Below are 27,211 nucleotides of genomic sequence, written 5' to 3'. Positions count from 1 at the left end.
GCAGCCGTTAACGGCGGCGGGCGGGCGATGGTGGCGTGTGGTGCCGTGCGGTTGTTGCCGCTTCCGCGTCCCCTCCTCGGGCGGGCAACCGGGGCGAGGGGGACCCTGTCCGGTTGGGCGGCCGCGGGGCGCGGCGGGTTGCGTGCCGGCCGCTGGGTCGCGGTGGCCTTGGCGGTGCCCGCTGGGACCGGCTGGAAGGAGAGGCCGGGACAACGGGGGCCGGTGTGGGTGGGGGATCGCGGGCCGGAGCGGCCGCCCCGGGGGTTGTTGCGGCGCTTGGGTTTGGTGCTCCGGTTGGGTTTGCGGGCCTGCGGGTTGTTGCTGCGTTTCGGCCCCCTGCTGCTGCTCTACCCGCTGAGCCGCCTATGGCCCGGCCTGGGCGCCCTGTGGCTGCGGCTGCTGCGGAGGGCGGCCGAGGCCGCCGGCCCCACCTGTGTCAAGCTGGGCCAGTGGGCCAGCACCCGGAGGGACCTCTTCTCCGAGGCCTTCTGCGATGAGTTTTCCAAGCTGCATGTCGAGGTGAGCCCACACCCGTGGGGCCACACCGATGAGCTCCTGAGGAAGGCCTTTGGTGAGGACTGGACGGGCATCCTCAAGTTCCAGAGCCGGGAGCCGGTCGGCTCGGGCTGCGTTGCCCAGGTGTATAAAGCCTATGCTGACCTCACGGCTATTGCCGGCTCCCAGGCCAAGGAGCTAGCGCGACACTCGGAGCTAAGGTCCGCTTTTGAAGCGTGGGAAGTGTCAGGCTTTACAGGCCTCCTCAGGTGGCTGGGGAGGAGGAGGAGTGAGGAGATGCGGGATGAGAGGAGCAGGATGGAGCTGAGTCCAGCAGACTGCTCCCGGAGGAGTCCTTTGAGTGGGATGTCCCTTATGGAGCAGATGGCCAAACCGCTCCTGAACGCAAATCCTTCGTCAGCCAGACATCTCACGCCTGTAGCCATTAAAGTAAGTCATCTGGCTGGTAGATGTGTGAAAAATGGAGCATGCTGGATGAGGCTGATCAGATTTTAATTCCCATGGAGAGGAGTAGCTGGCTAGGGCCAGGTAGAATGAGAGAAGTGATGCTTGTCTCCATCAGTGTCTTTTCTCAGCACTTTGGTTCCAGCCAGCTGCAATACAGATTTGCGGTGGCCCCAGCCTGGAGAGCTTGAGCATGCATACTGCCTATGGTGCCATTTGACGTGGCATGTGGATACCAGAGATGCCTACAAGGGCCCAGTTTACATTAAAAGAATGAATATTCGGCTTGGTTTCACCTTTCAGACAATGAAACCCTTTCTCTGCTCACATGAAGAAATCTGGAACAGATAAGTTCTTTCCAGCAAAGTTTATTTAAAGAAATCTTATATTCGAGCTGCTCCAAATACTAGTCAGTACTACGTGGCAGGGAGAGGGCGGGAGCGTGAAAGCAGTGGAAAATGGTATTGGGTGAGACTGTAGTCTCCAGCACAGATATATTCCATTTGACAATTCTTTACATTTGACAGTTCTTTACAACTTAATCCATGGCAAAATGTGAATTCTGAGGACTAGCTGGGGAAGCTGTGTTAGCTCCCAGTCTAATAGGCTGGGTTCTGTCTATTTGGAATGTATCACTTAAGCTGATTGAAATGGAGTGTTGGGGGAGTTGATCTTGCCACTGTTGATTCTTGTGCAGGTCCTGCACCCTGGACTGGTCCACCAAGTCCAGATGGATCTCTTTCTCATGAAGATGGGTAGCTACATCATTGGACTTCTCCCTGGATTCAAGTGGCTCAGTTTGACAGAGATCGTGGAGGAGTTTGAGAAACTTATGGTTCAACAGGTGCGTGCTGTGCCATGGTCCCCACGTACTGGAACAAAACTAGCCTTTGTCTTGCTGCTGGCTGGCTCTAATTCTGTTCATACTGCTATTTTTTAAAGGGTTAGATGAAGGCTTGCTTGTTCTTTACTTACATTCTTTATTCTAATCAGACACATAATGTTACTGTAGGAAAGCTTATATGCTCACAGAGTAAAAAATCAAAGTGATGAAAAATTACATTAGATTTAAAAATAATTTTTAGACTTTGAGTATGTTTTCTATTTGAGTATGTTTTCTAGTGAACAGCCTGAACAGCTAGCTAGCTGTAGTCGCAGTCCTTTTTGCAGCATTGTGAAAGACAAACACTGGTAAGAGACCTCTCCTTGGGAAAAGAATCTCTCCAAACAAGAGCTCAGACATGTGTTTTTACTCTTCAATCCTACACGTATGTGTGCAGTTTGTACTCACTGGTCATGTTTGTTAGCACTGAGATATATATATTGGCATAAGTAATATACTTTTACATAACTTAATAATACATTCTATATTGTAATGTCATCAGATTCATCAGTATTGGTAAAGTTAAGCTTTGCAAATAGATGTGAAAATGTCCTGATTTGCTAGTCTTAAAAAGACACAGTCCTGAAATGTCCTTACTACTAAACTTAGAAAGATTTCACTACAGGCTTAATTAGGCTTATGTTTCTATTAAAATGAACTATTATTTGCTAATTTCATTTTTGTGTCTGGATCGCAGAGTCTAAAGTCTGTTACAAGCTTTTGAAAGCCTTAATTCTTTTCTACTGTTGCAAAAAAATCTGCACAGTAAATCCATGTTGTAAACTGTTGAGTGTATTCAGATGTGACTCAAGGTCATTAGTACCAGTTTAGTTCAGCAGAGCTTTTGGTGTATGCTCTGAAGAGTGAGGATTAGGAGAACATCTGATAACCTTGTTGTAATTTCCTTTCATTTCTCTTTGAAAGAACAAGAAGTATTCATGGGATATTTCCCATTGCCAGATGAGGGAGGTGGGGCAAGGTTATCCTGCTTCCTTGAGAAGTAGCAGTGGGCAGGAGAGATGGTCACGTGTCAAGGCACTGGATCACTGAAGACCTGGGGCCAGGACTTTGCATAGTGGATTATTTTGTACGTTTTACATTGAATTTCTTCTTGCTGTGCTGCCTATCTGTAAAGTTAGGCTAGGGCTGCAGCTCTTCTACCCTGTCTGCCTGCCTTGCTATTTGGATGGTAAGCTTTGGTTCAGGATCTGTCTTACCCTTGAAAATAATGCAGTCCTGGTCTTTTTTGAGACACCATGCCTATAGTAAGTCACCTGTATCTCCAAGGTGCTGGGTTGTGGGCCATCTGTTGACCAGTCTGTTACTCTACTCTTCCATCAAGAAAGCTATAAGCATGTAAGAAGCAGCACTCTTATTTAGTTTTCATTCTGGCTTTCTGACTAGTTTTGTTGGTATTGCACTGTACAGTCATATCCTGATACAGGATCCTGAAGATGTAGTTCTAATTGCATCTAATTTCCAGCCTGCTTTTTCTTTTTCTCCCTTGAGATTGACTTACGCTATGAAGCCAGAAATCTGGAGCGCTTCCGACAAAATTTCCTAGATGTTGATTTTGTGAAGTTTCCAACTCCCCTTTGGCCTTTGGTAACGACAGATGTTCTAGTGGAAACATTTGAGGTAAGAATTGCAGGTTCTGGGAGCGGTGGTAGCGGTGAGAAAGCCCTTAGGAGAACATGCCAAGGAGGTGTTTTTTTGAGAAGGAGTGATGAGAGGCAGAAGGATGCTTTTCTCTTATTTGCTTAAAGAGATTGGTGTCCTTCCTCATTGTCTCTTCCACTCTCTTTGTTTGTAAGCAGTGCATCCCAGAAGACAGGTGGCAGACAACTCCATATAGAAGTGAACACTTGGCCTGAAACCATGCAGACCAGCAGTGTGTCCAGCCACCATGTGCTTGCCTGTGCTTTGCAAACCAACACCGCTTCAGCTCTCCTCTGTGGTGGGTCAAAGCAAGGAGCTCAGCAATCTGATACTTTCTGGTGCTTGCCTCACTTCCCTTGTGGATGTTTGAGTCACAGACCAAAGCTACTCTCAGCCTTAGTTTTTGTGCATGTGATCCTGGCAAGAATATTTTTGCCCCAGGCTATATCACTGCCTTTCCAAAGAACAAACCCTTGCTTCTCACATGTTCTCCATCTCAGTAGGTACAGCCTCTACTAAGTAGGTCCTTTCTAGGGTATTCTTATCACCTTCCCTCACACCCAGGGTGTGGTTGAAGGTGAGACCCAGGGTGTGTTTGACTCCAGCTCTGTCTTTATTTCAGGAGAGTGAGCCTATTTCGCACTACCTGCATGCGGAGATTGCCACAGAGCTGAGGCAGAGACTTGCAAAGATGGGCATGGACATGCTCCTAAAGATGGTAGGCACTTGGCTGAGGCTGGAAGTGAAGGTGGTTCTCCTGCAGAAGCTATTCAGTTGGGGTAATAAGACAATATGGCTAAAGAGAACCTGTTTGCTTCCCGTGTCTCCTACCCTTCCTCCCGTGGACTCAAAGATAGAGCTGTGTCTTTTGGAACAAACCCATGGATGCCAGGTATCTTGCAGTGACCCAGCATTTGGGCCACTAGGGCACTGCACAGTTCTGGAACTGACAGAGGGAGGGTCTGTACTTCATGTGCAATGTAACACAAGGTCTTAGTAAAGCCTGGACTAGATACACCACTGCTGTAGACTTTGACATGGAGCTGCTTCTACTGCAGAAGGGTGATCTGCTTGCACACAGTAGGGTCATCCTATGCAACTTGATCAGTGCATTGCTTAGGAAACCCACTGATCCATTTAATGAATATTCACATAGTGCCCAAGTATTCTAAAGTGCAATGTAATTAGCAAATTATCATGCTCTCCGCAGAGACTATAGATGCAACTCGCAGGGAAAACAGCTAGATGGTTTCTTCATTTATTGACTCCTCCTCTGGAACTGCCTTTTTTTAAGGAAGAACTAAATATGGAGTAAAGAAAACAAACCTGGCCAGATTCAGCTTATGATTCAGCTTCTGGCTGTCTAGTTCTTCTGTGGTTGAAATAATCACAAATGATCTGGAAGGGTGTGTTGAGAGGGTGACACAATTGTCTTGTGAGGAGCGATGAGAACTAGCAGGGAAGAGTTGCAAAAGAACCTCACAGTATCAAGTGCGTGGGCAGTAAGCATCAGATGAAATTCAGTTGATAACTGCAACATCATGCTAGGGTGATGGCGAGGCCTGCAGTTTTGACTCCGTGTAGTATGACAGAGTAGTAGTAGTATGACAGCTGAAACAGCTTTTACCACTTAGAAAAGCAATGGTGGTACTAGAACAGTTTTATGCTAGCATTGGATTAAATGGTTAGGAGCAAAGCAAGACCCCTATATTTTAGGAGTAAAAAAGAATTAAAGAGCAAAGAAACAACATTATGGCTGTAACTAAAACAAATACCTGTTTCTTGATACTCTGTGCAGTTCTAGTCCCTTGCTGCCCAGGACCCTCCATTTCAGGGGCTGCAACAGAACTAGAAGAGGTGCAGAGGAAGGCAGCCAGGATGATTACTGGTGTGGAATGGCTTCCATACGGGAGTGGTGAAATAATTTGGACTCTTAACTCTGGAAAGCAGAGAAATGAGTAGCTTATGACAGAGATCATGAGTGTGTGAGAGTGAATATGGTTCTATTGTATATGGTTTGTCAAAACAGAAGAATGAGAAGGACATAAAATTATCAGAGGTAATTTTTTCAGGCAGCACCTAAAGAAAAATCTCCTTTTTTTCACACAGCTCTAACTATTTACGTGGCAACTGGACAAATTTGTACAAGAAATCCATGAAATACAAAGATAATCTCCTTGGTGCAGGAAGTCCTGCAGTCCCAGGTGGCCAGGAGGTTTAGTGGGGAAGTACTGTCTTGTGCTTGTCTTCTTGCTAGTCCTTTCTGGTGCTAACTGCTAGCAGAGGCAGGGAAGAGCTACATACATTTGTTTCCTCTTCTCTTGTTTTCCTTACTTTTCAATATAGTTGTAATGTGCGTTGATGTCCCGGACTAGACAAACTTAACCATTCACTATAACCCATGCCACTGAATGGCAAATGGCCTATTCTTACTGCATTACTCTTTGCCGATGCTCACCAGTGTGCCCCCAGTTTAGGGTTCATTGCCAAAGAGCACTACTGTTCCCTGCTGGAACTCCTGGCTGTCCTACCTGACCTCTAGCAAACACACAGGATTGCTTCACACAGCTCTGCTGACTTCTCTAGTGAGTAGCACCCATGCCATTTCAGCACAGCTGGTCTCCAGCAGAAGCTGTTTGCTGTGTTGCTGCCTAGGGTGATGCACATTAGTAATGACAGCAAACAGACCAGAAACAAACCTCTGCTGTTTGCCTGGGAGTTCTGGTTGGAATGAGCCGCTCTAAGACTTGCCTGTCCTCTAGGTCTTTGTTGACAACTTTGTCCATGCTGACCTGCACCCTGGGAACATCCTGGTTCAAGGCCTGGCCCATGTCGGGACCAGCTGCAAGGAGCAGACAGCCATCGTGGACCTGTGTGACACGCTTGTGGTGGAAGTGCAGCCGCCCCTCAGGCAGCTCTGCCTGGTGCTGCTGGACGCGGGGATCGTGGCAGAGCTACAGAGCACTGATATGCAGAACTTCCGGGCGGTTTTCACGGCTGTGGTCCAGGGCCAGGTGAGGCTTTTGTCATGGGGCTGGGGAAGGGAGACAGCTGGAGAGTCAGATGGTCAAAGTGATATTTTTCTATTTCCCCTTACAATCCTCCCTAAGAGGGGAGAGGAGCCTTGCTAGTGTGGAAGCTATACCAGACACAGGGATAACATGTTCAGCTACAGCAAGGAGGCTGCCAGAGTCGAATGATTTCAGTGGCCCAGGAAATGGAAGGTGTTAAATGGGAAGCATTGGCTGTCAGTCCCTGGCTAGGAGTGCTTCTAATGCAAGTTAGGACTGCTTGGGAGCCACTTGCATATGAGGCTGTTACAGAATCTGCCAGGCTTTGATAGAAAAGAGGAGGGAATGGATTAATGTCTTGGTCTTCTGCACATGTTTCCTTCTGCAGCCTTGCTACTGGAAAGCCCATAATGCTACCCTCCATTCTGCTGTTGTGTCGGCGTCTGTAGAGAAGAGGAGGCAAAACAGTTGGGGGTGGGGGGGTTTGGCCTCTGCCAGGCTTCTCTGTATAAGGGGAACTACTTTATCCTCCTTCCCACTTATTTAAAATACGCTCTCAGATGGACTAGAGAATCCAGTGCTGATGTCTCCTGTTCATTCTGAGAACAAGCATCTGTGTTCATACTTGCATGTTGCTGTTTCTCAGCTGTGGGTTGGATGGCTCACCAGCCTGTCTCAAGAGGGATACTTTTTAACTTGGTCTGTTTAATGTTCTGAAGCCCAGTGAGGAGTCAGTGCTAAGCTATGTATTCAGGCCCATCCTGTGCTGCCAGACTTCTCAGCTGCTAAGCAAAAACTGTAAACATCTGATTGCAAGTCAAGTCCTTCATGGATCAGGCTGGGTGTAATTTATGATCTATAGGTGAAAAACTTCTACACTGTCTCATTGCTGTACCTTGGGGCTCTGGCTTGGTATGTTGCTGTCAGACATATCTTCCAAGAAAAGCTATAAAGCCTCTCACAAGTGAAGCTTGCATATTGCTCCCCTGCTTTCTCACCAAACATCTGCTGGTGTAGAATCAGCTCTCTTTTCCTCCACAGTTTGCAAATGGAAGGTTGGACTTGGCCCATATGTTAATATAAACCTTTCTTTACACCGTTATCTTCTCTGCTAAGAAGAAAATGCCAGTCCTGTGGGGTTTATTTTTCCCCCTGAAACTTCTATCTGAGAGAGATCTTTGTTGTGTTCTACCCTACAAGGCCTGCAAGAAAAATAAGCAGGGTTTTGCCAGATACCAGCTAAGACTTTTGGACCCGTTCTGCTGTTCTTGCGTGTGCTTCTGTTGATTCATTGTGGCTCCATTGCGGGAATGGGAAAGCATCGGCCTGGGAATTCTCCCTGCAGTATGCCTCCTCCAGGGACCTATGCAGCAGAGGCCTTCCAGGCACAAGTGATCAAGTTCCGATTCTCCTTTTCAACTTGTTTCACAGGGGGAGAGAGTGGCAGAACTGATCCTTCATCATGCCCGTGCTAACCAGTGCCAGGATATTGAGCGATTCAAAGCTGAGATGGCAGAACTAGTGACCAAGGTCCGGAGCAACACCATTGCCCTAGGAAAGGCAAGTGCACAAACAATGTCGTGTCCTCACTTACCTGTAATTCAGTGCAACTTGGCTTTCAGAGTGATTCATGTGGAAAGGCCAGCTCTGATCCCATCAGCACCACCAACCAGTACTGGGCACTTTTAGTCTCTTAGGTGAAGCAAAAGCCCATAAAATCCTTTATTTCCTTCTAATTAAAACCCCATGTGTTTGGGGCTTTTTGTTTTGTTTTTTTTTTTCTTTTCTAAAATCTAACATCTGCAGCTCACTGTGAGGGGTTGCTGAGCCTGATGTTACAGCTTGCATCCTGTTAACTAAGGCCAGCCTGGGCGCTTCAGAGAGTGTAGCATGGTGGTGTTGAGCAAATTAGTGCATGTTTTGTACTGCTGCGAGGACAGACGTTCTCAACCTTCAGGAGCTGGCAAGTAAGCAGAACTCTGGGTCAGAGCTGAACTCCTTATCCTGGGCAGGGTAGGGGGATCATACCTTGATGTTGGCTGTTGTCAGCCCAATAATCTTGTCCCACCACCAGAACCGAATACTGACCAACGCTTAGAAGAATCCTGCCTGTCGCTCACATGGTTCAGTCTTCTTGACCACAATTTTTTTGATCAGTTGTTAACTTCTTTTGTATTCCAGCTTCAGGTGGCCAATCTCCTCTCGAATGTCTTTAAACTATTGATGACCCATAAGGTGAGGTCCTGTCACTGTCTGCCTTCAATAGCTGGAAGTTCATTTGGGGAGGGATAACAACTGGAAACATGAAGGCCTGACAAGGAGAGGGACTGTGAATTCTGAAATGAACTGCTAGGAGGGGGATGGCAGGAATGCATCCAAGTGTTGCAGGCACACTGTTTCTCGGGCCTTGATATGCACCCTACCAAGACCAATTTCCGTTTTGTTGGATTTTGTCTTAATACTGCATTTAATGGTTTATATTATTTACTAAAAGGAATGTTACTGTAACACATACTTTTTTTTTTAAGTAGTCCCTTAGAAGCAGAAAATGAAATCTAATATACGTTCCACGTGTATATCATTGCATGCTTTCTTCCCTGGACCTCTTTCCCGATATGTGGTTATGTAACAGCACTAGGCCGTTTTACTGGTTTGTTACGAGGCCTCAAGAGTGAGGAGCTGCTCACAGAACAGAGATTCCTTCTTATAACTGATGGTATTTGGGGGACAAGTTTCCATGGTTGTAGACAACTTTGGAAATCAACAGAGCTATGGTGGCCTGAACTAGAGGGGATGAGAAGGTTGTCAGCTACAGGGCTGCCCAGCCTCCAGAGGGTCCCCCTAAACATTCCTTAGAGGCTTTTGTCATTAAGCCTTATTAAGCTGGTTCCTAATAATGTGAAATGTAATTTAGGCCCTTACAAAGCAAGTCCTCCCAACTCCATGAATTGTTAATGCCCTGGTATGCCTTGAAACAATCCTGGTGCCTGGCTGGGAACTGGGGAGTAGTTTGTTCACATGCAGAGCAGAGGATCGTTTCCTCTGTGAGCTGTGGGGGCCTTCCATGGCCATTCAGTAGGTGAGCTCCCCCTCACGCAAGTGCATGTGTTCAAGTACATTGGATACTACTACTCTCCTAAGCTCCTGCTATTCCAGTCTGGAAGAAAAAAAATCCCATTCCCCTTCTTGGAACTGAAAAAAACCCCTCTTGGGTTCCCTTAAGGCACTTACCCTGAAACTATTGTCTTCTTTTTGGGCCTGCTGCTGGATTTCAGTGTGTTCTGAAACTCCAAGTGATGGAGTCACACTATAGTTTCAGATATGTATATGCTATTCCCTCTCAGCCTAGCTAGAGCTGGTACCTCTGTGGAATGAGCTCAGAAATAAAAAAAAAAAAAAAAAAGTCTGCTGAGTTCATTCAGTTGCTTGTGGTTCTAGGTGAAGCTCGAGAGCAATTTTGCTTCCATCATCTTTGCCATCATGGTTCTGGAAGGTCTTGGTCGCTCACTGGACCCTGAACTGGACATCCTAGAGGCAGCTAAACCACTGCTCATCAAAACTGCAGCTTCTGTCCTTGAATAGACTCTTGTGGCTGCTGCCCTCCCACTGTGCAGGGTTACCTGTGCCAGCTGTGAGCTGACAGACAAAGAAGCTGAAGGTGAGAAGTCGCATGTATCTCGGGGAAATGCCATGCAGTGGTTACTCCCCATTAATGTTTCCTTCAGTTGTTTCAGCCAAGGACCAGGCATGGGATGATTAGAAGGTCTCTTCCAGAGACCAGGAAGACTTTGTGCAGTTGGGGAGTTCTGACTCATTACACAGTTCTACGAGCTAATGTGCTCTGGTAGTTTTTAAACTGACACACTGTGTAGTTTAGGTGTACAAGATTGCTGCAGCCTGATGAGAAAAGCAGTCTTACTTGTGTAAAAGTCTTTAAAAAGATGTTCATTGATCAAGTCTGTTTTGAAATATATCAGGTTAAATATTTAAATTTAATTTATGACTTACCTGTCACAGTGGTATGAGAAATGGTGTTCTAACACCACCTAAGCAGTTAATTCAGGCTGAAAAAAGCCAATAAACCTTTTTGTCTTTTGTACTTCTAACATCTACATTTATTGTAGAAGTGTTCTGAGATCCTGCATGGAGGGGTCTGTTCTTAGTCGTTTTGGATGATAAAAACAGATGAGTCAATCTCATTTTTCAAACTTCCATACTCTAGCACAATACTGTAGCAGTTGGGATTATAAACAGCAAAAGAAAATATTTGTCTAGGCAGAAAAGCTAATTCCATAATAAAAACAACTTTGGGGAATATTTATGCTGGTCGTTCATTTTTAAGGTTCAAAAAAACCTGTCTTTTTTTTTTCCCCTCTGTGTGCTTCCTTCCTACCACCCTGCTCCCCTAGTCTTACCCTAGTCAACTCCAAACCTTAATTAATATGCAAATGCTTGGGTTTTGTTTCCAGTGGTTGGCAAAACAAGAAGACCAAGCATTTTCCTAATGGATGGAAAACACATTGTGAATGTTTAAAATTAAATAAAGCCAGCAAAAGATCTAGATCATATATGGGTTTTACAGTCAGTTATTTTAATAGTAGTATTAGAATTATTTTATGGCCGTATTTAAATAGTGAGAAACACACTCTATGAATTATTGGAAATACTGTAATATTAAATATATTCCCAGATATACTGTACATGAAATTGCTGCAGTACAGGGTGGCTGCAGTGGTCTGTTTTCAGATGGCTAAGCAATGAAGTGGAAGTACATAAGCAGACAATCTGCTGGTTTATGGTGATTATAAAATAATGATTAATGATATATAAATGAAGTCTGAAAAAATAAGTTTAGATTCAGCTCAATATATTTAATGTACTTTCCTTTAATCGTTACATATTCCATTTCCAAATGCTTAAGGATGAAAGCAGCAGCTAAGTTAAATATCTTTGAAGTTTTAGGCTTGTTTCTGTAAGTCTAACTAGACTTAAACTTATAACTAGGTACACTGTTGTCCTAACTAGCACATGATTTTGCATAAAAGAGAACTCAAAAAAGAAGAAAAGGAAGCAACCCTGAAACTTGACACTAAAGAAAATCTCAGTGTGGTGCCAGCACCCATTTTCACTCAGTAGTGTGCATGCCCCCTCCCATTTCCACCCAGCTGGGGTGTAGAGGTGCCAGGCACAGCATTCCACAGCATATATAGCCTGGGCCGTGTCTGTTGGGCAGGTCTTGGGCACAGCCACCTGTGTTCTTGCTCGGCAAATTTCGGCCAACTTTTCCAGAGGCTAAACAGAGCTTAAACCAAGTGATAGAATTCCACATCTGAAATGCAAAACTCTGTTTCACATGCAGTTTCCATATATGCAGCAAGTTATAATTTTTTCAGGCCTTAATTTAAACAAACAAACAAAATGTCAAAGCCTTCACCTTATATATAGGTTCATCTTTCTTTCCTTTTCCTTTTTTTATTTTTTTTTTTTTTTAAACAAAAATCTCTGGATGGTTCATGCATATTATGGAGCCTGAAGTTAAGAATACTCCTTTTAGCTAGTAAGGCCTTAGAATTGTTTAGTTTGTAAACAGCTAGATGAGAGATTTAACTTTGTCTTTTTGAGGAAAGCTGAAGACATAGCCTCTTAGTTATCTCTGGAGGAACACAGTCTGAGACTTATTGCTAAGAAACTGCTGGCCATTCAAAAGATTTGGCAGAATTTCAAAAGAGCTCCCTTTTACAAGTTTTCTTAATTTTATTATTTTTTTTAGAAGCTGCTGTTATCACTGGTGCTGTGTTCCTCTAAAAGGGGTGAATTTTTATAATACACTTTTTGCCGAGGGATAGGCCAGAAAATGTGTAACGTTTCTAAGTGTACACAGAATGTCAGGCAACAACACTGAAATTTTGTATATCTAGTTTGATTCTAGTTATTACTTAAAACAAGGTATTGCAAATATTATGTATATTTGAGCATAATTTTGTGTAAAATAAGAACATCCTTCAATATAGCTCTGGCTGCTGCAGCAAATAAATTGTGCCATGTCCATTCTCTTTTCCTGAATACCCACGTGAAAAGAACAGTTACATTTCTGGCTACCTAAAGCTGATAATAGCATTCTCTGTGACACAGCTGCTGTATTTTTTACTACCCCTGGTGATAAGAGGAAGAGGGACAGCACTTCAGGATGTGACAAGCATAACCTCCTCCTCCCCCTTGTGAATGAAGGCACCTCCACTAATCAGAGTGCTATGCATTAAAAAACTTCTTTCCTGTTGCAGAAAAATGTCTCTTGATGTGCTTTACTGTTTCCTTTCAGGGGAGGGGAGGGTAGAAGCCAGTAGCTTGTCCACAGGAGCAGCTGACACCACATGCTTCACTAAGGAAGGTCAGTAATGCACTTCTAGAAAATCAGGGGAGTCATGAGCAAGTTGCATTGTGGACTCCAGGTGGTAACTATGTTTTACTCTACAGCCTGAATAGGGAACTCTTCTCCTCCTATAGCGCTACTGGCTACCTCAGATTCTTACACAACTTGTTAACTGTCAATTTACCAATTAATTTATTTTTGTAGCCTTCTCCTCATTTATTCATGGTGAACAAAATGTCTGTTTATTCTGACCAGGCGCCCTACCTGCAAAGATATCTGAGTATCTTTCTGACATAAGATTACCTGCTTTTGGAGACTGCCAACCTGAAAGCAAGATTATAGGCAAAACATAGGCTCACCATTGGGTTTTGTGATTCTCCAAAGACAGGTATTTCAGAGAACAGACTTTTTTCTCATCACAATGCCTAGAGAGGGTGGCTCGTCACCAAAAAAAAAATATATTTTTTGCATTTTGGGCTTCTGTAAGTCATTCTTCCTTTAGGGGAGCAGCCTATGTGTTTCCAAGCAGTATGTACGCCCTGACGGTAGAAGATCTACACTTACCTGAAGCCCACGCTAGAGGGTTCCAAGCTGTCTTATCAGGTTTTCTGAAACACCTCTCATGTCACTGGATCCTTGCCCTGCCGCCTACAGCAGTTTTGGCAGGAAGCAGCACAACTGTGTCATATGTATGGGGACTTCTTCCCTAGGGACCTCTGCAACTCACGTGCAACGGGACACTTGCAAGAGTCAGTTGTTAATGATGGAAACTGCAGTGGATAATTTACGTTGTATTTTAGCAGGTAAATTTTCATTGCTGCAGTAGTTTAATTTTTTTTTAACATCCGCTCTCCTTCTCCATATTTCATGTATCATTAACGTAGCAAGGTAAGTAATGACAGCATCACGTAACTACACTTCCTATTTTATGTGGTCCTTGACCTTAAAGAAATGTGCTCTTCTGGTGCTGCTCTGGAAGAAACACAGAAAGTTCTCAGAATTCAGCAGCAGAAGCCTTCTCAGGCCTGTATTTAATTTCCCTGCAGGTTTGTATTAGCAGGACATAACCTGTGCCTGTGCTTGCACCACTTCACTTTGACAGAGGTGGACTAGCATAATAACTCCAGAAAGAAAGGCATGTAAAGGGTGAAGCAGTGAAAATGCACTCTGGCTGCAATGAAAAAGAGATTAAAGACTTCTCCAGGAATCATAATTCCACTTGTCATAACTGCACTCAAGCACCCAAACTCCAGCACACTGACTCACACCTACAAGATACAAAGCAGGTCTGTGAACTGCTCAAGGGCCTGCTTACCCACTCTGCAGCTTCCTTACGCTAGCAGTGATGCCCGGAGCATCAAAAGATTCTGTTCTCTCAGGTACTTCTGGAGGTCACAGAGTTTTTGGCCTTCTTTTTCCATCTTCTGGCGTGAACGGTCTCTACTCTGGAACCCTCTGCCTTTGGCAGCCTGGTACTGGTTTTTTTGCTTGTCCTGCTCCCATGATTCTCGTTCCAACGCTTCCTGCCGTGACTGCATTCTGCTCCTGAGAAAATCCTACATAAAAATAAAGACATTGTACACTCAGCTTTCATGCTGAATTTCATCCACAATTTTCACTGGCAGAAGTCAGAAATGGGTATAATCTATGGAAATTCATTCCTTGCATGCAGAAGGACCCTACCACAGAGATGGAGAATTTTACTTTCCAACTTTCATCTTTATACATGTGTCAAAAAATGTTACCATTCATTTATTTATCTTGAAATGATACCATGATATTGGATATAAAACAGGCGAAAGACAAATACTCTGGGTGGTGCCACTGCTGGAAACACAGTAGTACAGGAAAAACATTTCTGGAATTGCCCTTACCAGCCTTTCTTTCTCTCGTTCAAAGCTCCTTTCGTTGCATTCTGCCTGCAACTCCTCTCTCTGCAAACGCTGTGTCTTTAAAGACTGCAGCCTCTGACTTGCCTTCCTTTTCTCCTCTGGCAAGAAGGATTCCTTCCTGCTCCTCTCTGCCCCAGCAGCCTGGAGCAATGCCATGTGCTGCAAAGCTCTGTCTTTGTGCTCCAGCTGTTTCTCTAGCCCTTGCAATGTTCTCTGACGCAATTGCTGCCTGTTTCCAAAACAAAATTTCTCAAATTTCTCAGAAAGAAAGAGCAATAAAAGAAAAAGACAGTGCATAAGACACAAAGCAGATACTCAGGCAATCTGTGCTCAGTTAATATTCCAGGACTCTTTGTTAGGTTATGAGGATTAAACCTGTGTCCTAAACAGAGGTGGCAAAAACCCCAAATGGGCTGGTGCCTGATGTCAGCTGACTGCAGTCATCTGCTCACCCAACTACATAACCTGGTGCGGCCATGTGTTCTTGGCCCTGAAGACCAGGAACCAAGGAAATGGATTGTGCGGACAGGGCCGTAGGACTAATCCGGACAACTGGGTGGCTATGTGTATTGGTGGTGGAGCCACAGGGGCAACATAAGAGCTGGAAGGAGGTGGGTCATGGGGGCAAGAACCTGCTAAGCTTAAGTGGAATGTGGAGCCAGGGGCAGGGAACAGGGGTTTGGGAGGCAAAAGGACTTTGGGCCTTAGGATGAGATTGAAGGGAATTTGCCCTTGGAGGAAATGCTGAAGGCTATGGATCCATGCGTACCCACTCACCCATACCTCAAGCATCGATTTTATTCCCATTACTAAACCACCATGAACACTCTGCAGAGACCAGCATGAGGCACAGTGCGTGATGTTCAGAGACTGAATGAGAGCACCGGGGAGCAGACATTACCAACTTTCCAACATTTACTACAAAAACCAGTTAGCTCCTAGGTATCACCTCGGGTTGTCCCGGCAGAGCTGACGTCGGATGCCATCTGCCTCTTGCTTCTGCTCCCTCTTCAGCTGCCTCTGTTCCTCTTGCCACCTTTTGTGCTCAGTCTGGGCTCTGCTGAAGTCCATCTCTTTCCGTCTCTCCTGAGATGCACGATTAAGGACTGATTTCTAACAGAAAAAACCCAAACCAAACCCTTAATCATATCATCAGTATCTTTTTCTAATGTAAACTGTAAACCTACAAAACCAGAACAGCTTAGTCTTCTAATGTCACTCCTGAGCTCTGGAAGCCACACTGGCTCATGAATACTACAGTGTCACTTTCTGTTCATGAAACCACTGAGTATGGTGCTAAAACCTGTACAAAAGATTAGGCTTAACCAACAAAGGGGTGCCTGAAAATCCAGTTTTAAGAGTTCTTCGTAGGTCAGTAGGCTGTGCTGTTCTGGTTGCTCCAGTGTTGAGCCAATGGTTAAAACTGCCCAACCTTTGTGTCAGCTTCTGGATTGGATGGAAAAACACAGTTTCTGACCACAAATCATATTGCAGATCCTTATTAGCTGTTGTTAGAAGGAGAAACTGCCTCTCGCCGGCCAAACACAAAATCTTCCTGGAGTTCCGTGCAGGTGTACTAACTCTTCACTTCCTGTTGTCTGAGAATTCTACCCATCATCAACCAGTCTTTGTGTTTTTTTCAGTAGTAGCTGCATTTCAATGCTGCGCAGTGTTCCTAATTTGCATTTTCAAATGCACTGTGCTATGTAAAGAGATGAAGGAGCACCTACAATGCTTCTTTTCACAGCCATAGTGCAATATTTATTTCTTTTGTAATCCTTACGGTGCCCTGTATGAGGGAAGGAGCAAGGAAACATCACCAAAACTTAGACATGCATTTCAGTTCGCATTGCTAGAACCGTTTGGTGCTGGAACAGAGTTTCCACAAAATATTTTCCTCTCCCAAATGCATTCTCCCTTTTTCTATTCCCAGCTGCAATTAGCATGTTCCTGCCATTAGTTGCTTCTCTGCAAACAGAATGTCTCCTTCCAGTTCTCTCCTGAGGACATCTTTAATACCACAAGCTGAAAAACACTACAGGACCTTCAAATAATGTCCCTGCCAGTCTCATGTAGCATTTTGACTGATTTATTTCAACACATTGATCTGTATGGTTTCCTAGGGGCAGTGAGCACCTTCATTCTCCTGTGTATTGCTATGCTTTGCAAAAACTGTACCTTGTGGGTGATTTGTGTTTAATGACATACAGAGGGTGAGATCAAAGAAAGAAGCAAAAGTGTTCTATAGGTGGGAGGTGAACAAATGGTGTTATCTAGCAGGTAAAGGACTGGCCTAAAGATCAGGAGACTTGAAGTTCCACCCCAGCCCTGACATGCACTCTCTGCTATGGGATTCAGCTGGCTATCCAGACTTTCTCTGTTTTGCTTTCAGTATCTGTAAAAGAGGAATAATTTTTTTCTATCTAGTAGAGCTGGCTGAGAGGTTTATTTAGAAAAGATTAGATCTGAAATAAAAAACTCTATCAAAAGTCCTGAGTACAAATACCACAAGTGCCCTGTTCCTGTACAACACTGATTCCCAAGTGGAAACCTTATATTTCTATTTATGCATGGCTATTATTCTACATAGCCATAATTTTTGTTGCAGTAAAAACCTTTGAGAAAGAGATCAAAGGAGAGTATATTCTCAGATGACATAAACAAACTGCTTGATCCTAATAGCTAAATCTAGTTTGGACCAAATACTTACTGCAATGCTTTTGTCTTTTAGAAGATTTAGAAGATTTGTGGATCTCCTAGCCTGCACATTGGAGGTACTGTGTGGTCTCTGTACACGTAGAGCTGATTTGATGATCAGGCTGTCTTTCTCTAGCGATTGATTGACTCGGTTAAAGAAGCTTTGGTGCCTGAAGGGAACCAAAGCACTGGTTCCCAGGGAAGGGCTCCTTTGGGAATACTGGATTGGAGCTTCTGCCGCTCTGGACTCAAAAAGACCTTCCAAATAAATTAGGGCAGGGACATATGAGGTTACAGGCAGTTTAGAAAAAGAAAGCAATTTTTTATTTTTTTTTTTTTAAAAAGGACTTCTCGTATAAAATATATTCAAGCAAGACTTGTATAACTTAGTACCAACATTTTCCTCTGAGGAAGTGGGACATTTTTCAGTCTCCACAAAACAGGTCCCAGCTTTCAGAAAACAAGCTTGCCATTTCAATGAAGCAAGAGTTTTGCCTGATAAAACAAGATCACTGACTGCACTTACAGCTACTCAGGCTAAGGGATTGTTTACATGGTATTTTGCAGACAGGCATGAGCTGCTTCTGCCAATGCTCTGAAAGGAGCCAAAATGATACATTTCTTGATAGGGCAAAGCCAGAACTATACATCCTGCTGAGAGGCAGGAGAAATTAGCTTGGGCACAACACTGTGCTAACAGGTTTTTTGGGTAACTGAGAACATGAGCAGAGTTTGCTTGCACCTTTCTGCTAAAGACAGCATGGGCCTGAGTGGCATTTGTTGCATGGAATGATGCTGGAACACCAGCTGGGGGGAAATGTGCACTCCTGTTCGACTTTTCATTCTCCCTCTACCAGCAGTGACACAGAGCAAAGCTGCAACAGAGAAAGCTTTAGGCTTTCAGAATCCTCACTTGAATGCCTGCAATTGTCACAACGCTAGCTTAAATGAGAACAGCAACAATTTGATTAAAATCATGATCCAGCCCCTTTTGGATGACAAGGGAACAAAAGTTTACTCAATGACATTATAAAGCAAACATTTTTAGCACAGATAAGAGAAGGAGTGTTCTGCAGAACAGTCCTGGTGAAATTTTTTTGCTATAGGCAGTCATAGTTAATGTTACAGATTAATTTTTAAAATGAGGAAATTTTACAATAAATAATATTTATAGTGAGCATTATGAAAAAGGTTAAGAAAACCCCCAAGCTGCTACTGCAGTAGCTGTAAAAGCCAAAAACCCCCAACTTCCATCTGAAAATACTTCCACCTTGAGAAGAAGATGAACAACTTCCCAAGCTACCATTAATACCTACATATAATGATACTACATTATGGTGGCTATATTCACAGCATGGCATTATGGCATTTTCTTTTGAAACATCAGGAACTATGGCAACAGATCTTAGACATGATGGCCTGCTGCACTGATATTGTGTGGCAAGTTTTGTGTTTGGATAAAAGAGCTACAATTTCAATACCCTGTTCGTGTTTAAAATTAGCCTCAGTTTCAGCATCCTGCTGTCGACTGTCGGCTTCCTCCTTGTGGACTGTCTCCATTAACCAGCTGTCTGTGTTGACAGCAGTATCAACCATCACATGAGCCATCTCCCTCTGTGGACTCTAGAAGTAACAAGAAATGCAATCACAATCCAGACATGGTAAGGAAAAGACTAGTTTAGTTTCATGAACTCACAGCGTAAGGTCTTGAGTTGCAACTGAAGTTTAAGAAAGAATAAAAAAACCAAAACTCGGGGGTAGTTCTTTAGTAAAGAAACAACTCTTAAGTAGAGTAATTTCTGATCACTTTGTGAGTTTCTCTACATCTTCAAATGACCTAAAACCGGCAGTACTTCTGCCTGAAGGGTCCAAACAGCTACAAAAGAGAACAGGCCAGAGGAGCTGTGGCTGAAAGGAGTTTCTGGCACGTGCCAGAAATCAGGATTCTAACCCTTGCAGAGTAATGGAGAAAAGCTTGGCAGTAGCGGGTGCACATTAACCTCCTCCTTACTGATCCTCAGCCAGTGCCCTGTTCACAAGCACCAAATCAACTACCGAGGATCACAGAAGTCTCTTTTGGTCTTTGATTGGGAGAGGTGACGTCTTTAACAGGGTAGAGAAATATCTTAATAGAAATATGCCAGGGACTGCCTTGGTATGGAGCAACCCTTACTGTAATCCTTATCCAGTGTAAAGTCTTCCGTCTGACACTTTTTCTGTCCTTTACCTCCTTTATGCAGAGGCAGGATATAGAGGAACTGGGCTATGTGACACTTCTCATGTTCTGCATCCATGGAAGAGGTTCTAGGAGTCTGCTCCAGCCAGTGACAATGACAGCTTCTAGCTCTTTCCCTGGTCAAAGGATCAGGAAGACAGTGCAGAGCAAAGTATCTCCATTCTTTAGCAGGCATACATAAGGGCCAGGCCTAAAACATCTAGTAATTTTTGGTACCAAGAGCAGAAAACTTGAGGTAACAAAGCAGACGTTATACAAATAGCAGACCACATGCTAACAGAAGAGCGAAGGTGAAGCACTTTTTACCTTCTTAGATTCTATAACCTCATTGTCCTCTTCCAAACAAGACTGAACATACTTTGGAACATTTTCCATCTTCATTCTCTTCTTTTCCTTCTTGTCTTCCTCGCTGGAAACACTTTCTGAAGATGAAATACTCGCTTCAGACAGTTGCTCTTCTATTTTCTTGCTGAGCTCTTCTTTAGTCAAGCTCGTTCCAGGGATGACGGCATCTTTCTGCTGCACTTTGCAACCTGTAGGCCGTGTGGGTTCCCAGACTGCAAGGCAGCAATGGGGAAGTGAGTTACACCTACAGCTGCACTTCGCACATGGCTGAGTCGAATACAGACCCCTTGGCCAGTAGTCCAGGTCTGAGTGACCCTGTCTGTAATGGCCTGAGGCTCTATAACCAGGTGTCACGATGTATGGGTAATCCAAGCTTGAATCTACCACCATCTGCCTGGCTGCTAAAGGCATCTGCAGTTCTAGGATGATGCGTTCGCTTAAGGGCAGAGGGATCCGCAGAGCTTGGTCAGAAGATACCTCCTTAGTCTGCCCATTCCAGAAATTTACAAGCACTCCCCTTCCATTGTGTGCTGTGCATATTTAAAAAAAAAAAAAGGCAAAGAATGTATCAGAAGCATGTCATCCTGTGTGATTTATCTCTTAGAAAGCAGGTGATAAAAGTAACAGCTTGTGTTTCAGACAATTCTGTAAGAACTTCAATGATTTTTTTCTTTACAGGTTTCAAATTTGACCTTCTTTTGAACTTCCTATGAAAAGACAGCAGATAGCAAAATTCTCACTCATCACAGCAAGCCAGGATTTTACCCTGCAAAAGCTGGAAACTAGACTAAGATAATCAGGTCAATACTTATGAGGGCCTGGGACGTTTTTCTCCTTGTGTTGGGAGGATGCCAACCTCCCCCTCCCCCCAATTTTTTAGGAAGTCTCCACTCGCAGAACAAAGCAAAAGCTAATTCTGGGAGCTGCATTAATTCTGGCACTGAAAAAGAAAAGACTGCTTAGTGCCAACAAAAAAAAAAAGATAAAAAGATGAGAGAACCCAAACAGCAGGTGGTGAATTCTCCATGATTGAGACTGTTCTCTTTTCTGTATAGTGACCTGCAACCGTGGTGAGTCTAGCACTATCAAGAAAGCCAATATCCCGTACCTAAACGTGCCTCCTTGTTCTCTATAACCTTTAGCACAGTGCCTGGGCCAAAACGTTCAGCTCTAGCCTCCCATGGTGCCAAGACCCTGTCTCCTGGAGCAAGAGGCTTTTGCCTGGCATCTTCGTAGTGGAGAATGTCATAGAGAGGCGTTTCCTGCATGCGAAGCTGTACCTTGCCTTTCAGACTGCGACTGTTGTCAAACTGAATTAAAAAGTGTTCCCTGGAGCCCTACAAGAGTAAAACATGCGGTTTGCAAGACAGACATCTGGGTCCAATTAACGGCCAAACACAAGTGCTAAGAGGGAAGTGGCAGAAATCCCAGGAAGCAGAATGTGATCTGGGAGTGTAGCTTTCCTCTTCTACAAGGTTTTTCACTGTACTGTGCCCATATTAGACTTCAAAAGTAATTAAAAAGCTGGGGCTTAAGGGGCTAACAGCCTTTCTCTTCCTTTCATTTTGGATTTAGATTTTATTAAGCACACAATTAGCATGCTAAGGCAGAACTTTACCAGGAAAACCTCCCATCAGAGAAAGAGTAGCCAAAAGAAACTGCGGTGTATGATGCAGTTCATTACATAGTAATCAAAAGGGTAACAAACCAGTAAACTGTCATAAACTGTCATAACTGTCATAAATGTAAATGCTTTAATTTAAGCCTTCAGCAATGGGTGTGGGGCAGATCTATTACCCAAATGTCAGCCTTCTCTGCAGATCTACAAGTGCACTTACACAAATAATGCTGTCAGCTCCTACTCCAGCTAACGTCTCTCATGTCTTTAGCTGTCCCCATCTGTTCCACCCCACACTGGAGCTTACAGCCACCCTCACCTATACTAGCATCACTATTTATTTAGCGAACCTGCAAACTGTGAAATGAACTGGATTTTTAAACAAAGCCTGCAGGGGGTATTTTCTGTCTGGCATCCAAAATCATCTCACGAATCCCAGAAACATAGATGGAAGAGAACGGGGAAAGCTCTCAGTTCAGTAAGGAGGAGGTGGTCCCTGGAGGCAGACATTTTGGATTACTATTGTGCTGTTTAGCTAACTGACTTTGCTGCTAGACTGGGCGGAAGTAGACAACAGGGATAAGGGACCTGTTTTGTTTGATTGCCTCTGAATAACAACTTATTATAACTACTGAAATGGATTGATTTCCAGGCTGCTTTTGCTTGTAGGACCCCTCACAGTAACCAGCCAGTCATCATCAGGAAACAGACGAAAATAGGATGTGGGGAGACAATAGTGGTTATGAAGTGCACTGTATCACAGGATACCCACCCCACAGCAAGGGCATGGGACTGCTGAGGCATGGGAAGCACGGGGAAAAGACACACAGATTCTCTTCCAGCACAGTTCCCGATAAATAGCTACCTTCACTTCTTGGGCAATGTGGCCCAGGTAGTAATAGCCATCAGCTTCTCTCCTTGCCAACACACGAGCCCCCCTCATGAAAGTAGAAGCCTCTGGGGATGAATCAATTAAATTCCTTTTTGCCGAGGATATCAAGGGCATACAAAGGGAATCTGGGTTCCATGCACAAACAGGAAAGCTGTGGAAATCCAAAATATAACAAGTACTGAATACCCTGGCAACAGAACTTCTGCAACTTGCTGCAATGAAAAGAAACCAAATCCACATGGGACACCCACCCCACTCTGCAATAACTGTCTTTATTTCCTAACTTTTTTTCTTCTCTGCATTTCCAGCAACCTGTCTATAGATTTTGAACTTACTGTGTTCCCGGACATCTTGGCAGCAGAAAGCCACAGGGATCTTCATTAGCTGTGTGACAACACTGGACATGCGAGATGGACATTGAGCTTACCTGGAGTGGGGAAAGAGGAGATGGAAGCAGAAGGTAAGCATGATTTATTGAACACTTAAATCCTTAAAGAGGAATATTATTTATAAAATTGAAATTTACTTTCCAGTATATTGCTTCTCTCTTTGTTTTAATTCTTCCATCGTATCTTGTGGTGCTATGCTATTTATCTGTAAGCTCATCACAAATGGTTTGATTTTAAGAAATCAAGCTTGGAAAGAAGAAATATAAAAAAATAAAATATAAGAACTAGATGATAAAAAACCCCTCATATTTCACCTGCCTTCTATTCAGCTGCTAGATACGTAGCAGGTGTACCCCTGTTTCTTCAATCACAATGAGTTGTGTTCTTCAAAGGACAACGTGTCATTTCAAGTATACACAAAGCTATAGTAGGTACCATTTTGGCCCATCTCGGATCCTATCATCGTTTTATTCTACTGTGAAGGAAGCACTGAACGTGTGATTCTTAAGTCAGAACAGTTTTCCTTTCTTACTAATTATGCTTTTTAGTTAATTGATTTTAGTAAAGAGCTTTGAACCTGGAAAATACACCAATTTCTCAGGACAAGGCACAGCTTGGAAACAGGCAGCAGAATGGAGGCAGGGTGGGGGTTCCAGAGCTGCCTCTCCCATCCCTAGGAGCAACGGAGGCATATCAGCCCTGCTGGCTTCCTCAGTCAGTCTGCCCTTGGCTCTCAAACAGTAGCCCATGGGCAGCCAGTGAGCATTGCCTCCTCTTGTACCCTGCTTGTTACGCAGCTATCCAAACTCCCCAAGCAAGCAAAAGCTGTAAAGTTAACGAAAGGAGCTGAAGTCAAGGAAGAATGAAGAAGGTTGGGATTGAGTCTAGGAAGACAAAGTTGGTTTTGCAAGTCAAACCCAGCAGTGGAGCCATCTGGCCCGAGCAGGATGGAAAACATGAAATGTTTGAGAACAGTGACCCAGGAAACAATATGCCAGGGACTATGAGAAGGGAGAAAGACAAAATGCAAGGGAGTTGGGAGGTGGAGTCAAAGTTATGAACCTTATGTTAAAGTGTTTGGCTTTTATGGAAAAAGAGAAACTTGTGTTGCATTAATAGCGTGTCAAGTAAGAACAATGGTTGAATAGTTTGCCACTATTCCCTGTAAACTGTTGCTGAAAATGCATTCTACTTTGTGAAATGTCATCCAGTAAAGATACAGTAGGAACTAATTAGTATGCGTTAATCTTGTATTAGTGGTATACCTTTTCAGAAGCAGTAGCGGGGGGTCTGATCGCTTGAAAGGACCCCCCTGATTGTCTGGCTACTTTCTCCATTATTTTTTGCTTGCTTCTTTGATGATCATCCGAATCTCCCAGAAGGCAGACGACATGTACTGGATGCAACTTGTTCTGCGTAAGAAGTCGGCAGATTTCCTCTGACTCTTGCTCTGGCAGTATGTCAGTGAAGAGGCACACCGACTGGCAGGCTGGGTCCTCGAATGCTGCGGCCAAGCCGCTCGCAGCATTCGTGCCATTCTCAAACCGCAGGGATCGAATCCAGGCTGCTGCTTCAGCGACGCTGCCGAGCGAACACCTGACTAGGCAGCTGCGCCATTTTAACACCTATTCAAAGAAAATCAGGAGAAATAAAGAAGTCAGCGACAGAAGCCCCCTCACACGTGCAGGTCTTCGCTAACACGGGCCGGGTGTGAGACTCTCTGTTGGGCATTTCTGCTCTTAGGCGTCCCGTAGCTCGCCCCTGCCTCCCCGCTACGGCAGCCGGCCCTCAGAGGAGACCCTCCCGCCGCTCCCCGCTCCCCGCCTCGCCTGGCCGGAGAACGCCACGACGTTGAAGAGGGCGCCGGTGGGGCCGCCGGCCAGCAGGAAGAGGCTCCGCACCAGGCTCTCCCGCAGCAGCCCCGCCGCGGGGCCCGCGCCCGCCCGCATCCCGACCACGAAGGTGAGGCCCGGGGCCCGCCCGGCCGGACCCGCCATGGCGGGGAGGCGCAGCCGGGGCTGCCCGGGCGGCCGCGGCCGGTACCGCGCGCGGGCCCCGTTGCTACGCAACCGGACGCTGTGTGGGCCGGGCCGCCCGGCGGAGCGGGGGGGGTGGAGAAGCGGGGCGAGTTATTTCTTTAGCGTCTTCTTTAAAGGCGGCCAGCCGGCGTCGTCTTCTTTCCCCGCTCGTAAAGGAGCGGTTTGGCCGGGGAGGTCGCCCTCTGTCCCTCTTTTGAGCCCGCCGTAGGCTCCGCCAACTTTTGGGACTCACGAGGAACCCCCCGCCGGTGCGTTGGAGCCGTCCCGCCGCTCCCAAGTGCCGGAGGAGGGGACGCGGGGGTGCCCACGCAGCCACAGCGGGCCCACTCGCGGGTCGGGGGCAGCGGAGGTGCCTCCGTGTCACCGTATCTCCGTGTCGCCGCGCCACGCCGCCGCCTGGGCGCTTTGCCTCGCTTCCCCCCGTGCCCCTTCCCCCCCCTAACGCACCCGGAGTTGGTAGGCGCCGGGGCGGGCCAATTGCCGCGGCTGTTGTTGAGAGGTGGCGGGGGTGACATTGGGGGCGGCGGCGGCGCTGCCATCATGCTGGCGTCGCTGGGGCGGTCGGCGGGGCGGCTGCTGCGGGCCGGGAGCGGCGCGACCGGGCTGCGGCAGTGAGTGGGGCGGGCGAGGGGAGTGAGGCGGGGCGGGCCGGGTGCCGGCGGGGCCGGGAGTGAGGCGGCGGCGGTGCGTTTGTTGCAGCGCGGGCGGCGAGGTGCACATCCGTCCGCGGTACCGGCAGTTCCCGGAGCTGACGCGGGCGCAGGTGATCCGGAGCGAGCTCCTCAGCGGCTTCATGTGGTTCTGGATCTTCTGGCACTTCTGGCACAGCTCGGACGCGGTGCTGGTGAGGCCGCCGCGGCTCGGGGCGGGGGGGAGCGGGGGCCGGGGCCTTGTCCGGGCTCTGACCGTGCCTCTCTCCCAGGGCCACTTCCCCTACCCCGACCCTTCGGCCTGGACGGACGAGGAGCTGGGGATCCCTCCGGACGACGCGGAATAGGCGCCGCCGGCCGCGGTACACCGGTACGCCGGCTGCCGCCCCTCCTCGCACGGACCCGGCGGCCCCCGGGGGCTGCAGCCGGGCTGGGCTTTGTTTTAAAGGGCAGTAAATGCAGTCACCGTTCCTCACGCAGTCTGGAGCATGCTTTAAGCTTTGCTTCAAAGCTCCCGGCTGTGATACGGCGCTAGGGCATCGTGCCTGGCCCTGCCTTCTGGCTGCCTTGTCTTGGTACTGCTAGAAGTACTCTCGGCAATTATTTGTGTGCTTCCAAAGGTTAATGTGCCAAACGACAGTTGCACAGAGCGCGAGTGTTTGCTTGCACCGTTTATTGCCTTCACCCACTCTTCTTCTCAGGTACCTGAATGCTCGAGTCCTGGTAGCCTAGTTTTGGCAATATAAGCCCTACACTGTAACAACCTATTTTTTGAGGAGTTGCAGCTTAACTGCTACCAGTTCAAAATTACCTTTTTTTGTGCTGTTCTGTAGACCCAGCACTACCTAACCTTAAGGACATGTTGTCTCCCATTCTAGAGAGAAAGACACCTGTGCAGTTTTCCCCTTAAACATTTGAGGCTTTTGCTCACTTCTGATTCTTTAACTACCCTTTCTCTCAGGCGGCTGTGTCATCTTACGGCTCTAAAACTAAATCAGCTTCAACTACTGCTGAAGGCAGCATGGGTGCTATCAAGGAGGTCCTTCCCTTGCTCTTGGTGGTGGGAAAAGGACAGGTGAAAAGGTTCTCAGGATTCTCTTCTGTCACTTGCAGGTCCCTGGAACGAAAGAGGCCCCTGGAACCAAAGCTTTGGCTCCTCCATCCTTATTTCAATAAAAGTTAACCATAAGCAAACTCTAAGCTAAAGTGTACCTTGTTTTTAAGTACCTACTGTAGGATTTCTGGAGGCTGAACATATGGCTGTAGAGGCGGGGTACTTGAGTCCACATGCGCTTCTGTAATGCTTGCTTGATATATAATGTGCTGCCCCCAAGAAATAAGGTGGTTTATCCATGATTTAAAACTTCCACAAGTGCACAGTAGTTAAGAATCCCATCATTAAAGCTCTGTCAAATAATCACTACAAGGGTAGAGGAGAAATAAAACTTGTGTTAGAGCTGCAGAGAAGCTAACTGAAAGCCATTTCACTGAAATCTTGTCACCAAGTAGCAACTGGAATAACAGTTGCCATAGAAGCAGGGGAATTTACCCTGAAGATACCCCAGACCAG

The 27,211-nt window shown here is 45.8% G+C and overlaps 3 protein-coding genes across 7 annotated transcripts; 2 read left to right on the top strand and 1 right to left on the bottom strand.

Moving 5' to 3' along the window:
• The first annotated feature begins 1 nt into the window (after position 1).
• Positions 2-13,268, top strand: ADCK2 (aarF domain containing kinase 2). 2 transcript variants are annotated; one of them, XR_007508675.1, is made up of 9 exons: positions 2-945; positions 1,658-1,804; positions 3,353-3,481; positions 4,125-4,220; positions 6,265-6,516; positions 7,945-8,073; positions 8,695-8,748; positions 9,952-10,171; positions 12,646-13,268. XR_007508675.1 is itself a non-coding variant. In XM_049821714.1 (8 exons), exons 1-8 carry the CDS (start codon positions 28-30, stop codon positions 10,093-10,095), a joined length of 1,869 nt encoding a protein of 622 aa, XP_049677671.1. In that variant the 5' UTR covers positions 2-27; the 3' UTR covers positions 10,096-11,223. The 2 variants fall into 2 exon arrangements, 1 of the variants encoding a protein (XP_049677671.1); XM_049821714.1 differs by lacking the exon at positions 12,646-13,268 and having other exon boundaries at positions 9,952-11,223.
• Positions 5,344-24,958, bottom strand: LOC126047702 (uncharacterized). 4 transcript variants are annotated; one of them, XM_049821710.1, is made up of 12 exons: positions 24,782-24,958; positions 24,218-24,577; positions 22,899-22,990; positions 22,537-22,714; positions 21,162-21,390; positions 20,015-20,583; positions 18,954-19,095; positions 17,486-17,730; positions 15,725-15,888; positions 14,758-15,004; positions 14,199-14,439; positions 5,344-5,441 (listed from the first exon to the last, which is right to left on the bottom strand). In XM_049821710.1, exons 1-11 carry the CDS (start codon positions 24,947-24,949, stop codon positions 14,215-14,217), a joined length of 2,619 nt encoding a protein of 872 aa, XP_049677667.1. In that variant the 5' UTR covers positions 24,950-24,958; the 3' UTR covers positions 5,344-5,441; positions 14,199-14,214. The 4 variants fall into 4 exon arrangements, with proteins under 4 accessions (XP_049677667.1, XP_049677668.1, XP_049677666.1 ...); XM_049821711.1 differs by lacking the exon at positions 5,344-5,441 and adding an exon at positions 11,966-13,855; XM_049821709.1 differs by lacking the exon at positions 5,344-5,441 and having other exon boundaries at positions 11,966-14,439.
• A 540-nt stretch (positions 24,959-25,498) lies between these two features.
• On the top strand, positions 25,499-26,841 carry NDUFB2 (NADH:ubiquinone oxidoreductase subunit B2). Its single transcript, XM_049821513.1, has 4 exons — positions 25,499-25,602; positions 25,691-25,835; positions 25,914-26,011; positions 26,755-26,841. The coding sequence occupies exons 1-3, from the start codon at positions 25,532-25,534 to the stop codon at positions 25,986-25,988; spliced, it is 291 nt and encodes a 96-aa protein (XP_049677470.1). The 5' UTR covers positions 25,499-25,531; the 3' UTR covers positions 25,989-26,011; positions 26,755-26,841.
• The last annotated feature ends 370 nt before the right edge of the window (positions 26,842-27,211 follow it).

The sequence above is a fragment of the Accipiter gentilis genome, chromosome 18 (assembly GCF_929443795.1).
Source record: "Accipiter gentilis chromosome 18, bAccGen1.1, whole genome shotgun sequence".
NCBI classification, from domain to species: domain Eukaryota; kingdom Metazoa; phylum Chordata; class Aves; order Accipitriformes; family Accipitridae; genus Astur; species Astur gentilis.
The sequence above is the reverse complement of the archived record's forward strand: the minus strand, read 5'-3'. Positions and strand labels throughout refer to the sequence as shown.

Excerpts from the sequence above, each read along its gene's own strand:
- ADCK2 (XM_049821714.1), top strand. The coding sequence starts at position 28 with ATGGTGGCGTGTGGTGCCGTGCGGTTGTTGCCGCTTCCGCGTCCCCTC. Across the intron at positions 946-1,657 it reads TCACGCCTGTAGCCATTAAA|GTCCTGCACCCTGGACTGGT; the intron begins GTAAGTCATCTG and ends ATTCTTGTGCAG. Across the intron at positions 8,749-9,951 it reads AACTATTGATGACCCATAAG|GTGAAGCTCGAGAGCAATTT; the intron begins GTGAGGTCCTGT and ends TTGTGGTTCTAG.
- LOC126047702 (XM_049821710.1), bottom strand. The coding sequence starts at position 24,949 with ATGGCGGGTCCGGCCGGGCGGGCCCCGGGCCTCACCTTCGTGGTCGGG. Across the intron at positions 22,991-24,217 it reads CCGCTACTGCTTCTGAAAAG|GTAAGCTCAATGTCCATCTC; the intron begins GTATACCACTAA and ends TCCCCACTCCAG. Across the intron at positions 22,715-22,898 it reads CCAAGATGTCCGGGAACACA|CTTTCCTGTTTGTGCATGGA; the intron begins GTAAGTTCAAAA and ends GGATTTCCACAG.
- NDUFB2 (XM_049821513.1), top strand. The coding sequence starts at position 25,532 with ATGCTGGCGTCGCTGGGGCGGTCGGCGGGGCGGCTGCTGCGGGCCGGG. Across the intron at positions 25,603-25,690 it reads GGCGCGACCGGGCTGCGGCA|CGCGGGCGGCGAGGTGCACA; the intron begins GTGAGTGGGGCG and ends CGTTTGTTGCAG. Across the intron at positions 25,836-25,913 it reads ACAGCTCGGACGCGGTGCTG|GGCCACTTCCCCTACCCCGA; the intron begins GTGAGGCCGCCG and ends CCTCTCTCCCAG.